This window comes from Aethalodelphis obliquidens, unplaced genomic scaffold (genome assembly GCF_003676395.1).
Source record: "Aethalodelphis obliquidens isolate GAN/ISIS:26980383/991018 unplaced genomic scaffold, ASM367639v1 scaffold131, whole genome shotgun sequence".
Taxonomy (NCBI): domain Eukaryota; kingdom Metazoa; phylum Chordata; class Mammalia; order Artiodactyla; family Delphinidae; genus Aethalodelphis; species Aethalodelphis obliquidens.
The window spans coordinates 1,048,537-1,067,379 of NW_020838075.1; the positions used below are offsets into that span (position 1 = coordinate 1,048,537).

The following is an 18,843-nucleotide window of genomic DNA, read 5'->3' on the forward strand; positions in this document are numbered from 1 at the left end:
CTGCTCCCAGGCAGTAAATATAATGTTGAAAACCCACAAAATCCTACCATCTTGGCCCAGTACAAATTACTAGCACTGACTCAACATTCACTGCTGCCTGGCAACTCCTAACTCCTCTCCCTTCTCTGGCACCAAATCTCCTGAGAAAGTGAGCCCCATCCTACGTGAGCACCATTTCCCCTTCTCTTCACCTGAAAATATGAGTCTACATTATCTCCTTTCCTTTCTTAGAGGAAGGAGGATATCTCCTCCTGCTCGCCTCTCCTGGCATCTCCTCTTCCTGTCTCCCTCCCACCCACCACTCTTCACCCAGCAGCCAGAGCAATTTTGTGAAAATGAAAACCAGGTCAATTCACACTCCTGCGTACACACTGCCTTCTATTACTCCTAGAACCATATCCCAACTCCCTATCAACGTTTATAAGACCCCACGTCCTGGCCGCTGCTCAAGCTCTAAGCTCAAGCCATGGTCCTGACCAAGTCAAGCTCTTTCCAGCTTCTGAGCCTCTGCACATTCTGGTGCCTTGCTGAAGGCTCTTTCTCACCCATCTAGTTGGTTCCTTCTCCACCTACAGGCCTTGGTTTTAATTAATGTCACTTCCTCTGAGAAGTCTTCCCTAATCACTCAAGCTAAAGGTGACCCCTACCCTTTCTCTCCTAACACCATGTTTCCTGTGACATGCTCCAAAGGCACCACTGAGTTCCTACCTTTGCACTTCTAACAAACTCCAGGTGATGCCGCTGCCGCTGGTCTAGGACATGCTGAGAACCACTGCCCTAGAGCAGCCACCAGTTCAAGCGTCTCAGCTGCTGCACCAGCACCAGCAGCACAAGGGCAACTTCGCACATTCCCAGGCCTCGTCTGAGTTGTGTATGGCCACAGGGCTCCTTCCCGACTTTCATCTTTCCCACTGTAGTGCTGACAGACTTCCCTAAAACGTCTCTCACATGTTCCTAAAACACAGTCCTGCCTTGGCTCTCATGCCCCTCAAGGACTCATCCTTTGGTCATCCTGTCCATATTCTACAGATGAGGGAGGACGCCCAGGGCACTGGCATCAGAAAACTAGGGCCCCCATCCCAGGAATTCTCCTTTCCAGGCTGGGTGACCATGGGCACGTCAGCGTCTCTGAGTCTGTTTCCTCATTAGGAAGGTGTGGAGAAGAGTAATTTTTTATAACACTTCTACAGTGCTCATTATGAACCATATTAGTGCATGATTTGTAGGTGACAAAGGTCATGAATAAAAATATTTAATTGTTAACTAAATTCCATTTTTCAGACTTTGGGTTACCCACATACTGTACTACTGTGTAAATGTGTAATTTTTTCCTTTCGAGTTCCATTTCTATGCTGCTCTTTTTGAAGAAGTGTAATTCTTTTGCCCATATTTAAAGTGCATTATTATAGTATATATATTGAGGAAAGAAAGAAAACTTGTGCCCATGGATGGAAGTTATTTTGGAGCATCTGAAGTATCTGTAGTGAAATCAGCGACCAAACACTTAAAATGCAAAATGTTGGTGTTCATTTTATAAACAACATTCCCAACTATTTTGTGTAACAACTCATCTAGACTACTGAACTGAAAAATTTAAGTGCAAAGTGTAGAGTGTACATGAAATACATGTAACAAAAGTAAAAAAAAAGAAAAAAAAAAATTAAAGCCCTTCACAAATAATTACTTAATCCCTTAATAACCTTGTGAGGTAGGGGCTTTTTATCACCTTCATGTTACAAATGAGGAAACAGGTACCAAGAGGCTAAGTCCAAGGTCACCCCACTAGTAGTGGACTTGAAGCCTGCTCCCACTGTTCTACGACACACCGACTTTGTGGAATTGTGGAGAATACTTTCACATGTAACATCTTACTTGGCACAAGACCCTGATGCTTTTTCCTCAAATTCCATAAGGGGTGTTCCTTTATATCTAACTTGGAGATGTACCCAACGGCACCTCTTCAATCATCTTCACACCAAACCTTCACTTTTGGCGTAAAACTCATAATTGAGGTCCAGTATTATTTGGCCAGAAAATAACTTCCCCAAATTAGACACCCCAACTTAGTAAATCTTAAATGGTTCTTCATATTTCCCCCGGAACTGCACACATCTGACCATCCTCTCTCCAACTCCCACACCTGGCTCTTTCCATCTGTCCTTGCCTTGTATCCCTCTTTCTCGTATCCTAATTCAGGATTTATTAGCTCATCCCCACAGCGAAAGTTCTGGGGCCCATCCCATAAGTCTCTAAAGTCCACCTTGCCCATCACTACCTGAAATCACCACCAACCAACCACTTGCCACTTGGGTTTTACTTTCCAAACCCATCTCTCCAATCTAACTCTAATAAGAAAAGTGGCCACACCAGCCATGTTCTCTCATTAACTCTCAAATAGTTCTTTCTTCTTCAGATCTGCCTTAGACCTGCTCTTTTCCTATGTTCCAAAAATGGCTCCCTGTTCCTCACTACTAAAATCCTGGGACTTCCCTAGTGGTGCAGTTGTTAAGAATCTACCTGCCAATGCAGGGGACACCAGTTCAAGCCCTGGTCTGGGAAGATCCCACATGCTGTGGAGCACCTAAGCCCATGTGCTACAACTACTGAGCCTGCGCTCTAGAGCCCATGAGCCACAACTACTGAGCCCATGTGCCACAACTACTGAAGCCTGCACACCTAGAGCCCGTGCTCCGCAACAAGACAAGCCACTGCAATGAGAAGCCTCCACACCACAACGAAGAGTAGCCCCACTCGCTGCAACTAGTGAAAGCCTGCGCGCAGCAACAAAGACCCAACGCAGCCAACAATAAAGAAATAATTTAAAAAAAAAATCCTTACTTTTTCAAGGTCCACTCTCAAGTGATCCCGCCAAATAATCAAGTTCTAGATAATCTTTCTCTTCTATGAGCTCAAGGCAACTTAGAATCTAGAGCACCACACATTTGGCAATTAATTGTATCATGCTATACACTCATGTCTTACTTTCTAAGTCTTCTCTATCTAGACTATTCATGAAGGCAGACCTTGTCTCTTCCCTTCTTGCATACTGCACGGTGCTGTACATGTTGGCTGATTTAGTAACTTTTGGGAGGATCAGGTCTCTGGTCCCTGATACCAGGGCGGAGCTTGGATAGTGAGAAACCCGAGTGTCCTAGTTGGAAGGGATGACTCACTTTCCTTTGTCCTTGTCGGAAGGGCTGTGGGAAGGGAGGGAGGCTCCTCAAACAGTGAGCACCACCTAAAGTGCGGTAAGACTGCAAGTTAGACCCACCTGTACTGGTGGGGAAGAGAGGATACTAACTGCTGCTAGTAAACTGAACAAAGCAAATCAAGAGTAAGAACAGTTCCAGCTCCCATGAAATCTCCAAACAGTGACAGGGCGGCACAACTCCTTTCCTTTATTTCTTCCCCTTGTAAAGGGTGATTCGAGTTCAGCAGCATTCCTTTCCTGCCCCCAAGTCCCCAACCAGACTAGAGACTGCAGGCACCAAATCCTGGGTGACAGCACAGGCCTCAGAACTCTCCTCCAGCTCTGAGCTGCACCAGCTGTTTGTATCAGTTAGGTCAGCATCAAATCCACCAAAAAAAGCAGCACCACTCACAGAACAGGGCAGCAGCTGGGCCTGAAGCTTTGAGGCGGACCAGACGCAGGCTTCTGAGGACAGAGTCTCAGACAACTGGCCACATGAGCTTGGCTGGATGGAACCCCATAACAAAGGTCACCTCTGCTCGTACGGAGGGATTTCAAGAACAAGGCCAGCTCAGTTATCTGAAGAGAGCAATCAGACAAGTCTTTCAGAGAAGAGGAAGCAATCGAAGCGGTATCCTGGTCACATCAAGACCACACTCCGCCTTCATGTACCCGAGTAGCTACTGCGCCAGCTGCAGACCAGAGCAGACTTCCGAGTGGAGAAGAGACGAGGGGATGTCCAGGAAGGGAAGCTCACTCTCGGGGCCGGCTGACCATGACTTCCCCCAGGGCCTCTAACACCTCCCGCTTGTAGTCTTCGAAGTCGCCGTCGATCTGGCTAACACTCTGCTCCTCCACCACCCACAGCTGGCAGCTGGTTTCTGTGATAAGTCGGGCATCATGGCTGACGACGATCACAGCTTTGAAGAAAGGTGGCGAGAATGGAGGGCAGGGAGGAAGGAGGAAGAGGGGGATCAGAACCTGAGAGGAGGGCGCCCAGCCGAAAGACACCACAGCCCGGTCCCCAAGGCGGGGAGGAGGAGGGCACGCCCTGAGCTGACTCACCACCCTTGTATTCGTTGATGGCCTCCCCAAGAGCGTCGATAGACTCGATGTCCAGGTTATTGGTGGGCTCGTCCTATGGGGGAGGAGGCATCCCGTGACTGAGAGTTACGACTCTTACCTTTCCCTTCTGTCACCCTTGCCCCAGCCCTGCAGTCCAGCTCACTCACCAAGATGAGGACATCGGGCTCCCGACAGGACAGCTCTGCAAACACAACTCGGGCTTTCTGCCCACCTGTAGCAAAGGGAAAGGAGATCCACCACACCTTTCACCACCTGACATTTCTGCAGGTAAACCCTGAATGTGTGTGTGTGCGCGTGCGCACACGCGGTGAGGTCCCCCAAGTCCCAGTTCCTCTTTCCTCCTGCCTCTAGGGACAGTCTGCAGGTATGAAGGCTAAGGACGGGGACACCTGCCCTGGCCCCTGGTACCAGAGAGTTTGCAGATCTGGATGGTGTGGGCATGACTCTCCAGGCCAAAGCGGCCCAGGCACTTGCGGGCATCCTGGTAGGGCAGGTTGAAGCCCCGCTGCAAGTACTCGGTGGGCGTCTCCTCCATGCGCAGCTGCTCTGCATACTGCTGGTTGAAGAAGCCAATTTTCTGCCCGAGAGAAGAGGGAGGTGGTCGGTCAAAGTCTTACTTCCTCTGTCAGCCTCTTACTCCCTGATTCCCAAAGCCACTTACCAGCCGGTGGTTCTTCCTCATTTCCCCACGAGTCTGCAAGGAAAAAGCAAGGGGGGAGCTAAGGGGAAGGGGAAAGGAGCTGCAGCTCCACACCCCAACTTTTCTGAAGGGGAGCTAAACACCAGAACCGGGCTGGAACAAGCCAGCATGAGAAAGGGAACACGGGCGTCTCCTGAACGTGACCAAGGCAGGCCCAGGAAATCAGAAGCAAGAGGAGAATGAAGGAGGGGGAGACAGAAAGCAGAGATTCAGAACCAGGAGCAGACTGACCACAAGTAAAGGACCCCCGTCCCCGCCCCTGCCTTCCAGCAAGATGTTTTCAGGGTTCCACCTCAGATGGGGATTAAGAGACAGTTTGTGGGAGGATCTAGAACACCTTTCTGAAGATCTACTCTCTGTGGGTGTGAGGCAACGGGCCCTCTCAACACTTTTTTGGAGGGCAGACAGATGGCTACAACCCACCTAAGCACTACATAACGTCGCAAAAGTCCCCAAAACAATTCTAGGGAATTTATCCTAAGGAAAACTAAATTCATGAACAGGTATAATAAGACTATTTACTACAGGTTTGTCCTTTAGTGAAAAATCTAAACGACTGACATCAAATACACTACGGTAGATGCATACGAAGCGCATGCCCACATAGGATTCCTGGCACGGAAAAACACTTGAGTACATGATCTGGAAAAAGCTGGCCACAAAACAACTCACACGATAGGCCACTTTCGTTAAAAAAAGTTCTATGCACGCTTGTAAAGGAAAAAAAGGAGAAAGCAATCCATTGAAATTAATACTGGTCACCTCTGGATTTTGCTCTGGCTTACGAAACTTCTTTTCTTTCCTTTTTTTCCCAGCTGTGCCGCGCAGCTTGAGGGATCTTAGTTCACGGACCAGAGACTGAACCCAGGTCCATGGCAATGAAAGCTCTGAGTCCTAACCACTGGACCACCAGGGAATTCCCTGGCCTGTGCAATTTCTAACCACTCTACAATGGGCATGTATTTCTTGCATAACCGAAACACATGGGGGGTGGGGAGGCATGCCCCTAGCCTGGCCCCACTTCTCCTGGCTCTTCTCCCCGCCTGATCTAAACCGTCCTCCTCTACAGCACCTCTCAAGGAAGCGCACCATCCATGACAAGTTCTGTATTTAACTCTCCACGGCACAGAGGGGCCCCCGACTGCAGCCTCTGGGGAACAGCCGTGTGCTCACGCTTCCGCTCGCTCGTCGCCGTCCCCCTTCCTGGCTCCCGGACTCACCGGCGTCAGCTTGCCTGTCAGCAGCAGCAGCAGGGTGCTCTTCCCCACACCGTTAGGGCCCACGATGCAGACTGCCAGAAGGAAGACAAAGGTCAAAGAGGCGAGGTCCCCAGAAACTCTCCCCGGGGCTCCTGAGCCTCCCCTGCCAACTCACTCCTTGAGTCCATGTCAATGCCAAAATCCAGATTCTTAAAGAGTGGTTTCTGCCCCTCATAGCCAAACGTCACACCTGAGAGACCAGGAAAAGAAGCACTTTATTTTCTCTTCAGAGTCCCCCGAGGGTGCCCCGAATGTCCTGGTGTGAGGGAAGGCACGGCCGCGGCCGCTCACCATGCAGGCCCAGCACCGGAGGGCTGAGCGGCGGTGGGTCAGGGAACGTGAAGCGCACGGTGTACTCCCTGGGCCGCTTCAGGAGCTCGGGGGCCTCCTGTGACTCCTCATCCTGGTTTTTCCTCCGGCACTTCTGCTGCTTTCGAGTCAGGGCTTCCTTTGTTTGCTTTTCCTGGGGAAGAAGGGGAAAGGGAGACACCCGCACCCTTTACAGAAGGCCTCAAAAGGCAGGCAGGGCCCGAGTCCTCCCAGGAAGACCCAGGTGCTCACCGCCTGCTTGGTGGACTTGCCGCCCGCCTTTAACTCCTTCAGCTTTTTCTCCTGCTTCTCATACTGCTTCAGCAGTTCCTTCTGTTTCTGCTGGTACATCTTCTTGAAGGTCACTGGGGCAAGAGAGGGGAATGTGCATCGATGGTTGTCCCTCTCCCCAGCAGGACGGGGGAGGATGGGGGCAGGCGTCGTTGTCTAGAATTCTGAAAGACTCAGAATTATCACAACCCTACAGGCCCTCCCTCCCAGGCCTTTCTCCAGGAACCACCCCTTTCCTTGCCCGCAAACGATCCTCCTTACTGTAATTGCCCCTGTAGTAATGGAGCCGCTGGGCATCAAGATGGATGATATCGGTACAGACGTCATCCAGGAAGCCCTGGTCATGAGAGACGATGAGCAGCGTCTTCCGCCAGCCTTGGAGGTAGCTGGGTTTTAGAGAAGAGTGTGGAAATGTCACAATGGCCAGGTTAGGGTGGAGTCAGGGGAAGCAGACAGAGCATGGGGGCAGGGAGTGAAAGAGGGGGGGCTGGAGTGAGAGGTGTCAAGGGCAGAGTGGAGACCAGCTAGAGGAAACGAGGGCAGAATGCGAACCAACGATGCAAAGGCTGTAATCAAGGGCTACTCACTTATTGAGCCAGATGACAGCGTTGAGGTCCAGGTGGTTGGTGGGCTCATCCAACATCAGCAGCGTGGGCTCCATGAATAGCGCCCTAGAGGGCAGGGCAGCAGAATGCAGAGTCAGGGGGAGGAAGACCCTTGCTCAGAGAACCCAGAGAAGCCTCTGTAAGTGGAGCCTGAGACCATGAACACTCCTTCCCAACCTCTCCTTAGACAGTTCCCAGGCAGGAGACACAGACAGAATACACTCCCAGGTAGGGAGAAAAGACCCTGAGTCTGACAAGGCAGACAGTAAGGGAGGGAGAAGACGGCTCTGGAAGAACGGGGAGAAGGGGAAGAGCCCTGGTGGACGGAGGCTGGAAGGGAGGGTGGTGAGGGGGAGCCCACCTGGCGAGGGAGACGCGCATGCGCCAGCCCCCCGAGAACTTCTGTGTGGGTCGATTCTGCATCTCAGGGTCAAAGCCCAGACCGGCCAGGATCCGGCGGGCTTTGGCCTCTGCAGCTGCTGCCCCGGTAGCCCGCAATTCCTCATACACCTGGGAGGAGGGAGAAGAGGACACATGCTGCGAGGTCCCAGGAGCCCCCAGTCTTAGCCCGTGTCCCCTGCGCCATCTCCTCTACCTTCTCGAGCCTCTCAGCAGCTGCGTCATCGCCCTGCTCCAGCTGTCCCTGAAGCTGCCGCTCCTCTTCCAACAGCTTCAAGCGCTTGGTGTCGGCTCGGAGAACAGCCTGCACGGCCGGCGTCTCGTCGGCTACCACCTCTGGGGGCAGGGGAGAAGTCAGGGTGCCCCAAGGGCCAAGCCTCCTATTCCCTCTTCCCTATAGCTGTTTCTGGTTTGCCTGACCCTGCCCAGCTCTTTGTACTTGTTCCAAACAAAATACTCTCCAGTCTCTCATCTCTTCTCCCCCTTCTTTAGCACCATTTCCCAGTCCCCAGTCTCCCCACATAACCCTTCCAGCTCTACAACGACGGTTTCTTCTATTCTTGGTTGGCTCCTGTACCCCAGGGCGGCCCCCCCTCAGGCCCCTCGGTTTCACCTCCCCGTCAAGCCCCTCTCCCACCAGCGGCCTCACCCTGTTCACAAAGCAGCACGTCGATGTTGGGAGGGATGCTCAGGGCTCGGTTGGCGATGTGCTTGAGGAGAGTGGTCTTGCCCTTGCTGGGGGATGAGAGCTTTTAGGACCAGGCTGCCTCAGAGAAGTCTCTTCTCCTTCCAGCCCCGCCCCTCTCACAGCTCCAGCCCCTCCTCTCCTCACCCATTGGGTCCCACCAGCCCATAGCGGCGGCTGGCGACAATGTACAGGTCTGCGTTGACAAACAGCTCCTTGCCGTGGGCGGAGATGCTGAACTTCTCCAGCTGCAGGTGTCAGGGAAGGAGCGAGCACATGAGAACTCTCCCTTCCAGACAGCAGCTGCAGCTTTCTCTCTGCAGGGAAGCCCCCTCTTCTCACCACACCGGCCCCTTCCCCAACCACTGCCTCTAACTGGAGTCTCCAAATCCTAAGCGTGGCCAGCCTGTCCCGCCTTGCTTCCCTCCGAGGGTGGACCCTTATGCTGGCTCTTCTATCTTCTCACTCAACTTGGCAGAACTCAAGGTGTAGAGAACGGCTCCGAGCTTTCTTCCCAATGGACTTCCCATTCATACCCACTTCCTAGGCTGCCGTGGCCACTCAGGGGAAGGTGAGAAGTGGCATGTCCCTGGGTAAGCTGGTAGAGAGGCCCCCTCAGACCTTACCTTGATGTCAGATGCGTTTTCTAACATGGCCTGGCGGGAAGACACCTCTGCTTGCGACACGGAGAAGTCATTTTCAGCAGCACTGGCTGCTTTTAATGAAGCCACCTGGCGCTCATACTCCATCTGAGAAGGAAGGAAAAATCACATTTGAGGCTATTGCCTGCCACTTTCCCATCACCACAATACAGCCCCACATCACCAGACACCGAGACAAGGCTCACAGAGAGCAATTATTTCCTTACTCCAACTGTTCTACCTGACAGAGCACCCAAAGCCCTCCTTCTTGTCCCCTAATTCACATGTCCCCTACTTGAAGCGTTAAGGAAAAAAAAAAAAAATCAGGTTCTCCCACCTCTGACCACCAAGAACCCAAGGTTTTACCTGTTTCTTCAGCTTCTTCTTCTCCTTCTTGCTAAGGTGAGCAAAGGGACCATCAGCCTTGGACTCCCCTTCCTCCTCCTCCTCCTCTCCTTCTTCCTCTGAGCCCTGTGAGAACCAGGGCATAGTAAAAACAAGGGACCCCTTCTAGAACTCAGACTTCACATCACGTACCCCCAGTTCCACAGTCAGCTCTGTCTCTCTCCACCAGGGTCCTGAAATACACTGGTGGATCCGCTCCCATTCTCATACCCGCCCTGCTCTCCTTGCAGCTCTGTATCCATTTTTGCCACCAGGAATAGTATGAGTATTTATGTATGAAATGTAATAATGTACGTGTATCTGTAACTATGTACTGTAACTATGCAACTGCCAATACAGTGTAATTGAGGGTTATATGAGGTTCTTTTTCTCATGTATCAGTGGCCTACACATTAACATGCAGGGGAAAGGTCTAGAAGCCCTAGCATACAGTCACTGAGAAATCCAGCAAAATCAGAACTAGCAACTGCTAACAGTACGAGGGAGCTCAGAGATCACTAGATCACACAGATGAGGAAACTGAGACCCAAGGAGATGGAAAAATGTACTCAAGGTCACACAGTGAGTGGTGGCAAAAGCCAGAGCTCAGACTGACTGAGGCTAACGCCCGCAGCATTTCCTCTCTGGGTCAGGAGTTGCCAGTGATGGCCCTTGAGCTAAGAACGGTTTTTACACTTTCAAGGAATTTTTCCAAAAATAGAAAAGAAGAAGAATATGCATCAGAGATTGTATATGGCCTGCAAAGCCAAAAATATTTATTATGTGTCCCTTTACAGAAGTTTGCCTGGGACTTCCCTGGTGGTCCAGTGGTTAGGACTCCACGGTTTCAGTGCCATGGGCCCGGGTTCAATCCTTGGTTGGGGAACTAAGATCCCGCAAGCCACGTGGCAGGGACAAAAAAAAAAAAAAAAAAGTTGCCAACTCCTGCTCTGGAGAGTAAGAGCACCCCCAGATCCTGCCCCCTGCCCAAGGGCCACAGAGTCCTAGTCCTTCAGCCCACCTTCCCCCAACACCAAAATACAAACCTGCTCTGCCTTCTTGGCCTTCTCCTTCCCTTGCTTGGGTGGTTCCTCTTCTTTTGTTATTTCCTCTTCATTCTCCTCCTCGTCATTGTCCAGAGCAGCAAATTTATTTTGAGGCTACCGGGGAAAAGACAGCAAGTTTGATGAAATGCTCTAATTCCTGAGACCCAGCCCCTCCTCCTGCCTATACTCCCTCACCTTGGCCTTCCCCTTTGACTTCTCCTCCTTTCCCTTTTTGCCCTTGAGCCCTGGCTGTTGTTCCTGAGATACAGCCTGGAGAAGACACACAGACACACACAAATTAATTTACTATATTGTAGCTTAACGAGCGTTTCTAGGGGGTCTAGGAGTGGCAGTTAACTATACTGAGTCTGCCAGGGAGAAAATGAGACCCAGCAAAACCCTAGTCTCCGGCTAAGGGACTGTGACACAGGCAAGTGAGCCACGTGGGTGAGATGGCCCTAGCACTGGAGGGCTTCCTCAAGAGGACACATCTCGAGACGAGGTAATGGATGTGGGCTTAGTGAAGGTGCTCTAGAAAGAGGGAAGAGAAGGCATAAAGAACAAAGGTTTCAACACACAGTTAAGCTGGATGCCAAGATGTGATCACGCTAATCTGAAAGGTATACATGGAGAAGTCCCAAGTAACCCTGCAGAGGGGTCCAAGTGGAAGGGCAAAGACCCAAAGGCCTTTGCTTTATATTTGGAGTTTGAAAGCAACAGGATCACTGTAAATTTCCGAGTGATGAAGAGTATTTTAAAAAGCTGACTCTGACAGTGTAAGCAAGACTGGCCTAGAAGAGCTAGCTGAAAAGTAAGAAAAGAAGCCGGGAAATTACCACACTGTGGCCAGAGGTGCTACACGGGGTGGGAGTGACTGGTAGAGCCACCACTATCACCTTATTGATCCGATTTTTCTCTGGCTTGGCTGGCTTAGGAGGATGTTTTTCTTCCTCCTCCTCTTCTTCCTCACTCTGATCCTGAATCAGGGCTGCAAAAACATTACCACCCTGGAGAATGAAAGGGCCAGAGGAGTCAGCGGGATGGTCAAGGCTGCACCCCTGGGGTCTCTGTCTACCACACAGATGGCTTACCTTGGTTTTCTTCCCTCCTCGGGGTACTGGGGCAGGTACTGAAATGACAAGGGGAGAAGGTGAGACAGGAAAGGAGAATTACGATGTCCTGCTCCTTAATCTAATCCAACTCCACAAGCAAGGAACGCAGCTCCTGACTCTTCATGACTAAAGAGTTCCAGGTGCCCATTTCCCCTCGGGACATTTACCCTCATCCTCCTCATCACTGGCCGGCACTGAGAGCTTCTTAAGACGCTCCATGAGCTCCTTCTCCTCTCCGTCATCATCCACATCCTTTTTCCGACGGCTTTTTCGAGCATCTCGCTTCTTTTTTTGCTGCTGAAAGCCAAACAGTGAGAGAATGAAGCCCAGGCCGCTGATGTATCTGCTCCCGAGAGAGCTCCCCGTCAGCTGAGTGAACCAGTGTGGGCTGCAGAGGGGCTGGCGGACCCATGGATGCCTCCATGTAGTGGTGGGTCCCCTGACACCTGTACCTGCTGCTGCTGCTGCTGCTGTTGCTGCTCCTTCTCCTTGAGCACTTTCTTTTCTTCCCCAGCTTGTCTGTCTTCTACTGCCAGCTCTTCGAAGAACTATAACGGGAGTTAAGATCTAGGTAAACATGGCTCAGAAACCAACCAAGCCCTTCACCACCACACACGAGCCCAGGGACCTTCCACTCCATCCCACCTTGCTCCCTCTCCTGACAAGACCTCTTCCCCTCCCTTGGGCCACCACCGCCTTCAAAGGGCCACCTTCTGCTCAGAAACACCCACAGTCCCCTCTCCTCACCGTCTTTTTGGTCTTCCTGTCCTTCTTCCCTTTCTTCACCACTTTGTCTAGAAGGTTAAGCAGACACTGTGAATGATGATTTGCAAATTCCAAAGCACTCTGATCTCTCCTGCCAAGCTCTCAGTGGTCCCCACCCTATTTACTGTTTTCCTAGCTCAACTACCGCTCCCTAGACATTGGCCACAGACACAAGACACTTGCAACCAGACAGACAATGGTGGCTGGTCTAGGGTAGCAGTGGGAGGCAGAGAAGGAGAATCCACAGGGTGATGGCAGAGGTGAGGAGTAAGAGTATTCAGAGATGACTGCAATGTTTTTAGCTGGCAAAATTAGCTGGGTTAGTGGTACCATTGATTATCGCAGGATATACTGGAAGAGAAGGACCCCTCTCCCCACTCCTACCACCCATGTGGGAGAAAGGTAGGACAAAAATATGAATTCAGTTGGGGATATGTCATTTTTGGAACCTGCAGGCCACGGAAACAGCCATCTAGTAAGTCAACAAGAACCTGGGTCTATGCCGCACCTGCTCCACTAGCATTTCTAGCACAAGTCACTAGCTGTGATTGTACTTAATTGGGCATCAGTCCTTCATCCTAGAGAGCGACCTGAGACTACTTAGCTCGTGTTCCCAGGAAGCAAAGTGGGAAGTCGATAAAAGTTTACTGACTGAACAAATTCCAGCTTCTCCTTTCTGTCCATTCCCATTATCCTGAAGGCAGGGGACTAGGTCTAACTCCCTCCCACATCAGACTGGGAGGCAGCCAGCAGCCTCATGACTTCCCTCCACGCCCAGGCCTGTCCACTATCACATTCGTCTCCCAACCATCCCATCCACCCACTGCTACCCAATTCTATCCAAAAGCACTCCTGCAATCACTTGGGTTTTTTTTCCCCAAAAAACCCCAAAACAAAGGCTTTCTGCTATCTACCACACTGAGTATTCTCACACCAGATTTCCACCTAGTCCATAGTAATCATTTATTCAGATACTGAGCATCTACAGTGTCAAAAACTGGAGATAATAAAGGACAATCGCTATAACTTAGGACCTCACAGACTAAAAGGGTGCATCCTATCTTGTCTGCTATCTCTGTTTCCCTAACCATACCCGTGTTCTGGACACTGGCTTCTCCCCGCTCCTTGGTTAACTCCCAGGCACGCTTATGCCTGTCTTTGCTTAATCTGTGACCTCCATCCTGAACACATTTCAAAATCTGATCCCCATATTGGGTGACTAGCGTGATGGAACTGAAAAGATGTGCAGGAGAAGATAATGAAAGGTTTTATAAGCTATTCCACAGAGTCTAACCCTAAAGCCATTAAGAAGGAGGATCTACTGCAGTACATGAGAAGGAATGACATGATCAGCTCACCCTAACAACACAGACTGACTTAGACACTAAGTATCTCCAAGGACTAACACAACCACACCTCCTGACCGTAGGGAGAGAAGCCTGTGCACAGGTTCAGGCGTGAGAAAGTATTATCAGCAAGGAACAGGAAAAGGCTAAGTGTGGCTAAAGCTATGCTGTATCCTCCACATCTCCCCCTCTAATGGCTCCTCCCCTTAGTAAGTACATCACTGAAGTGACTCCTAATTTCAAAGCCAAGTAAAGCACTTTCCGTAACCTTACAATCTCCTCCCCCAATTACTGTTTCTATCCCGTCTTCATTGAGTCTCAGTGCAGTCTACGCTAGCTCCACCTCCTCATCTCCCGTTCCTTTTTGAATATACTGCAACCTGATTCAGCTGTCATCTTCTAATGAATACTACTTTTCTCAGAGTTGTCACTGTCCCCTTAGTTGTTCAACCCGAAAAGGTTTCTTTGTAGTCCTTATTTTGCGTGATTACTTGGCAACATTCCATGCTACCTACCTCCTCATCCTTTTAATTCTCCTTTCCTGTTGTTACTTAGCGTCAGGGATCCTGCTGCTGCTGGTCTGCCTCTAGTTTCTCTGGCTGCTCTCCTTTCTCGGTCTCATCTCCTCAGCCTCCTTCTCCACCTTACTTCCCTTAATTGTTGAGGTTCTTTTGGGTTCCCACCTTCTACGTCTTTTCGCTTCAATCTGCATACACTCTCTAGGGGATGCCCCGTACAACTACACTCACCTGTGGCTTTACTCCTAGTCCAGAGCTCTCTCCACAGCCACCGAACAAACTCTCTCCTTGCCATCTCCTCTTAAAATTCCCCAGAAATCTCCAACTCAGCATTCAAAAGCTGATCTTACCTCTTCCCGCTCCCCACTCTACAGCCCACTACTGCTTTCAATAAATAGCCTGCTAACCGCTGCAGTATTCAAGTGAGTGTCAGCCTTAATTCTTCTCCCTTGATTTAGCTGGTTCCCAGTTCCAGTCAATGCCCTGGCTTACTCTCTTACCACTTCTCACCTGGCTCATTACCAGAGCCTCCTAAATGGTCTCCCTCCCTCCAACCATTCCTTATGCACTTCAATGGGTCCTCCTTCTTAATGTTTTTAGGACTAAGTTCCTTGGAGTAGTGTATAACACCTTTCATTATCTGTCTCCCACACGTCTTTCCAACCCCATCACACTAGTCACACAATACTGGGAACCAGCCAGGCTCAACGACACCTCTACCTCTGCACTAACTGCGCCCTCTGCTTGCTTAGGATGTTCTTCCCCTTGCTAACTCACACTGATCCTTCAAGAACGAACTCGGCTATCACATATTCCTGGGAGGCTTTGCTGACACTCCCGCCCTATCTGATAGATGTTGCCCCTCTCTTTTCTAGTCTCAACACATTCATCACACTCTGTCAGCCTCTGTCTGATTAATGCTCTGTCCCCACCACTAGACTTGCCCCTTCTCGATAGGCAAGGCTTATCTTTCATCCCTACACCTCCAGTTCTTCTGCACAGCACCAGGTACAAAGTAGGCATCCAATAAATGCCTGTAAAATTAGTCACTGTATACCTACTATAATTATTTGTATTCATTTTTATCTCCCTCTTGAAGTACCTTCAAGCCTGGTAGGATGTCTTCGTATTTTTTTCTCCCCTCCCCAAAGCACAGCATTTACACTGCATAATTAAAAACAGGTGCTCCATAAACATCCGCTGCTTTTAAGTAAACCTTAATCCTCCATTCCAACACCCAGTGTCTATGCTCTTGCTCCAGCTGAGTCAGAAAGGTGTCTTACGAAAGAGCGCAAGGAGTCATCCTTTCTTAAGAAGCAGGTGGGATGATGGTTTCCACGGGTGAGTGTGAGAATGTGTGTGTGTTTGTGTGCGCGCGCGCACGAGAGAGAGAGAGAGAGAGAGAGAGAGAGAGAGAGGGAGAGGGAGAGAGAGAGAGAAGGTCGAGGCACAACTTATATCAATATGTAAGTGCCGGATGTGGAATACCGTGTGGTGGGGAAGATGTCCAAATGAGAAGAAATCAGGACTTTCTCAGTTCTCCCCATCTCTCCCTCGGTACCATACGCTCTTCCTCGTCTCTTTCCCAGTCTTACTGAAGTTCCTGCGTGACACCCCGGCACCTCTACTTTCGCCGGCACCCCAAAAGCCCTCCTGCCAGGGCAAACTCTTCCCGGCCCCACTGAACGCATGCGCAGTAGCCCTCGCACGGCCCGGTCAGTCTCGCGCCCCGTGACTCTCTCCTAAGACACGCACACACGTCTCTCTCTTCTTCTCTTGCCTATCTCCTTCCCTCCCTGCCTACCAGCCTCACCTGTGGGGCTCGTGGTCTCTCCGTCCCCGATCCACTCGGGCTCCGGCGGCTGCTGCTTGGGTCCCTTCGGCATCGCGATGGCAGTTACTGCAGTCTTGTCGGCGCCGGGCGCTATTTCCGGTTCCGGCAGCTTGGGGCCCGGAACGAGGCGGGCTCTCTACGCCTGCGCTGTCGACCCCGCCCCCGGACGGCCCACGAGCGCCGCGCCATCATCTCCGGGGAGAGCTTGCGGCGGGGGTTCGCCCACTCGGGTCGCGACAGCAAGTTTATGACGGTTGGGGAACCGCAACGCAGTGACTCCGGGGCGCCGCGTGACTAAGGACTGAACATAATTTCCGACTAGTGTAAAAGAGTAAAGTCATGTTTTCTCTTTTCTTTTTTTAAGAAACTGAATGCAACCTTGTACCAGCCCCGTAACGTCTGGTTAGGAGCAGTAGGGCGCAGTCCACCGACTCAGGAAGAGGCCTTGTCGGTCAAGTGTTGAGATGTGTCACAAAATCCCGAGGAGTAGAGGTGTAAACGAGGAGGAAATCTAGCCTAACAAACAGAAATCACGGTGCGGTGGAGCTTCAGTTCACCTTTTTTTTTTCTTTTTTGGTAACAGCTTTTCTGAGGTGTAATTGAGTTACCATAAACTGCGTATACAGTAGACAGCCAATAAACTGCAAAGTGTACACTTTGATAAGTTTTGACATGTACACACCGGTTAAATCACCACCACAGTCAATATTTGGGTCACTTCTTCTTTTGTGTGTGACTCTTGGATTCATTGGAACTTCCTGACTTTTTTTTTTAAATAAATTTGTTTTTACTTTTGGCTGTGTTGGGTCGTTGTTTCGGTGTGCGGGCTTCTCATTGCAGTGGCTTCCCTTGTTGCAGAGCATGTGGGCTCTAGGCGCACGGGCTTAGTTGCTCTGCGGCATGTGGGATCTTCCCGGACCAGGGATTGAACCCGTGTCCCCTGCATTAGCAGGCAGATTCTCAACCACTGCGCCACCAGGGAAGTCCGGCCCTTGTGTTTTTAAGAGCTGGGCTGGCCCTCACATCTAGGCCATGGTGTTCTCACATTGAACATAACCTCAGAACACCCATGCCAGACAAGGCCAATCTGTGACTGTGATGAAGTAAGACAGAGTCTATAATCTTGTGTAAGTGCAGACAAAAACAAGGTTACTATGCAAACCATAAATTCTGAACACGTCCCTCTCAGCTAAAATGAGTAGTGGCTGCTTTTTTGCCAGTTACAGCTTCAGCCATGTTTCATTTCTCCCCCGAGAGGAGACTCTGTTATCTGTGGGTTCCACATATTCGGATTCAATCAACCTAGTATCAAAATATTAGGGGAAAAAAGAAATTCCAGGAAATTCCGAAAAGCAAATCTAAATTTGCTGCATACCAGCTACTACTTACATAGCATTTACATTGTATTTATAACTATTTACATGGCATTCACATTGCATTCAGTATTATAAGTCATCTAGAGATGACAAAGTATAGGAGAGGATGTGTGCAGTTTACACGCAGATATTATGCCATCGTATACAAGGGACTTGAACATCCTTGGATTTTGGCACATGAGGGGGTCCTGGAACCAATTTCCCATAGATGCCGAGGGATGACTGTATTAAAATGTGAAATGATAGAATTGCTCCCACTTCCTGGGAGCACTCAATCTAGATTCCCCACTTCCTTGAATCTTCCCCCAAATCACAACACAAACCCTAACACAAACACAAATCCTAATCACTCCTAACCCTCTCTTAGTGAGATCTCTGCAGGTGCTAAACCCAACTTTGTTTAACTAGAGGTGGTTCCTGTGTGGTCTTTGGCTGGAGGGCACTGACACTTGACTGTCTTATTCTCTACTTCATGTCCAAATTCTAGCAGGGAGGCACTGGTAGAGGATGTTCATCCTCCTCTAATGTTTTTACCTGCTGAAGGGCCAAGAGTTTGCTTAGTACGTGGCTGCCTGAATAAAGAGTACTTTTCAAGCCTCACTGGGGCCAAGGATTGGCCACAGGACTAAGTTATGGCCAGTGATGTGTAAGTTAAAGAGGGTATGTTAGCTTGGAGGTAATTTCCTCTGCCCTTCCTCCGTCCTGAGGCTTGGAGCATGGATAAGTGAGCTAGAGTTTCACTGCAGACTGTGAATAGGAGGGTCTGGCCCCAAGAATCATGGAGCTGAGAGCTAGCGGGGAGCAGGGGTTCTGAACACCTGAGGACCTTATGGTGGCATGATTGTCACACATGCCTTGTACTACACTTCTTGACTTGTGAGAGAAATAAACTTCTATCTTGCTTTAAGACTAATTTTGGTTTGTTACAACTGAACTTAAAACTCATAACTGGGCCATAATAGGTGCTTAATATTTAGAGTGAAGGAATGTGTCCACGCTCATAGCTTCAACCACTACCTATATGCAAGTAACTCAGATTTATGTCTCTAGTTTTAATCTGAGTACCAAATCTGTATATCCAGCTACTTACTTTATATCTCTCCTTGGATGTCTTAAAAGATGCAACCATTCCAAAAGCAAATTAGTGGCATTCTGCCTGTTTTCTTCTAATACCTTTTCAAACAGCACTTGGTTATGTGAGCCAGAACAACCCGACCCTGGGAAACCTAAAATACTTCCATTTTGGTCTATTTCCAAATGTTCATTTTTCTTCCACTCCGCTACCCAAGTCTATACC

The 18,843-nt window shown here is 50.0% G+C and overlaps 1 protein-coding gene across 3 annotated transcripts; it reads right to left on the reverse strand.

The window, feature by feature from the left end:
• Positions 1-3,372: 3,372 nt before the first annotated feature.
• On the reverse strand, positions 3,373-16,297 carry ABCF1 (ATP binding cassette subfamily F member 1). Of its 3 annotated transcripts, none has more exons than XM_027099364.1 (25): positions 16,150-16,297; positions 12,455-12,501; positions 12,160-12,255; positions 11,875-12,001; positions 11,687-11,724; positions 11,492-11,602; positions 10,791-10,865; positions 10,596-10,709; positions 9,532-9,636; positions 9,151-9,273; positions 8,672-8,772; positions 8,489-8,574; positions 8,036-8,175; positions 7,802-7,950; positions 7,423-7,506; positions 7,097-7,221; positions 6,797-6,909; positions 6,527-6,698; positions 6,351-6,425; positions 6,197-6,267; positions 4,938-4,970; positions 4,685-4,853; positions 4,423-4,487; positions 4,256-4,328; positions 3,373-4,110 (listed from the first exon to the last, which is right to left on the reverse strand). In XM_027099364.1, exons 1-25 carry the CDS (start codon positions 16,220-16,222, stop codon positions 3,944-3,946), a joined length of 2,532 nt encoding a protein of 843 aa, XP_026955165.1. In that variant the 5' UTR covers positions 16,223-16,297; the 3' UTR covers positions 3,373-3,943. The 3 variants fall into 3 exon arrangements, with proteins under 3 accessions (XP_026955165.1, XP_026955164.1, XP_026955166.1); XM_027099363.1 differs by having other exon boundaries at positions 11,875-12,004; XM_027099365.1 differs by lacking the exon at positions 10,791-10,865 and having other exon boundaries at positions 11,875-12,004.
• Between the last annotated feature and the right edge of the window lie 2,546 nt (positions 16,298-18,843).

Excerpts from the sequence above, each read along its gene's own strand:
- ABCF1 (XM_027099363.1), bottom strand. The coding sequence starts at position 16,222 with ATGCCGAAGGGACCCAAGCAGCAGCCGCCGGAGCCCGAGTGGATCGGG. Across the intron at positions 12,256-12,454 it reads ACAGGAAGACCAAAAAGACG|TTCTTCGAAGAGCTGGCAGT; the intron begins GTGAGGAGAGGG and ends CTCCCGTTATAG. Across the intron at positions 4,488-4,684 it reads CCAGATCTGCAAACTCTCTG|GTGGGCAGAAAGCCCGAGTT; the intron begins GTACCAGGGGCC and ends CCTTTGCTACAG.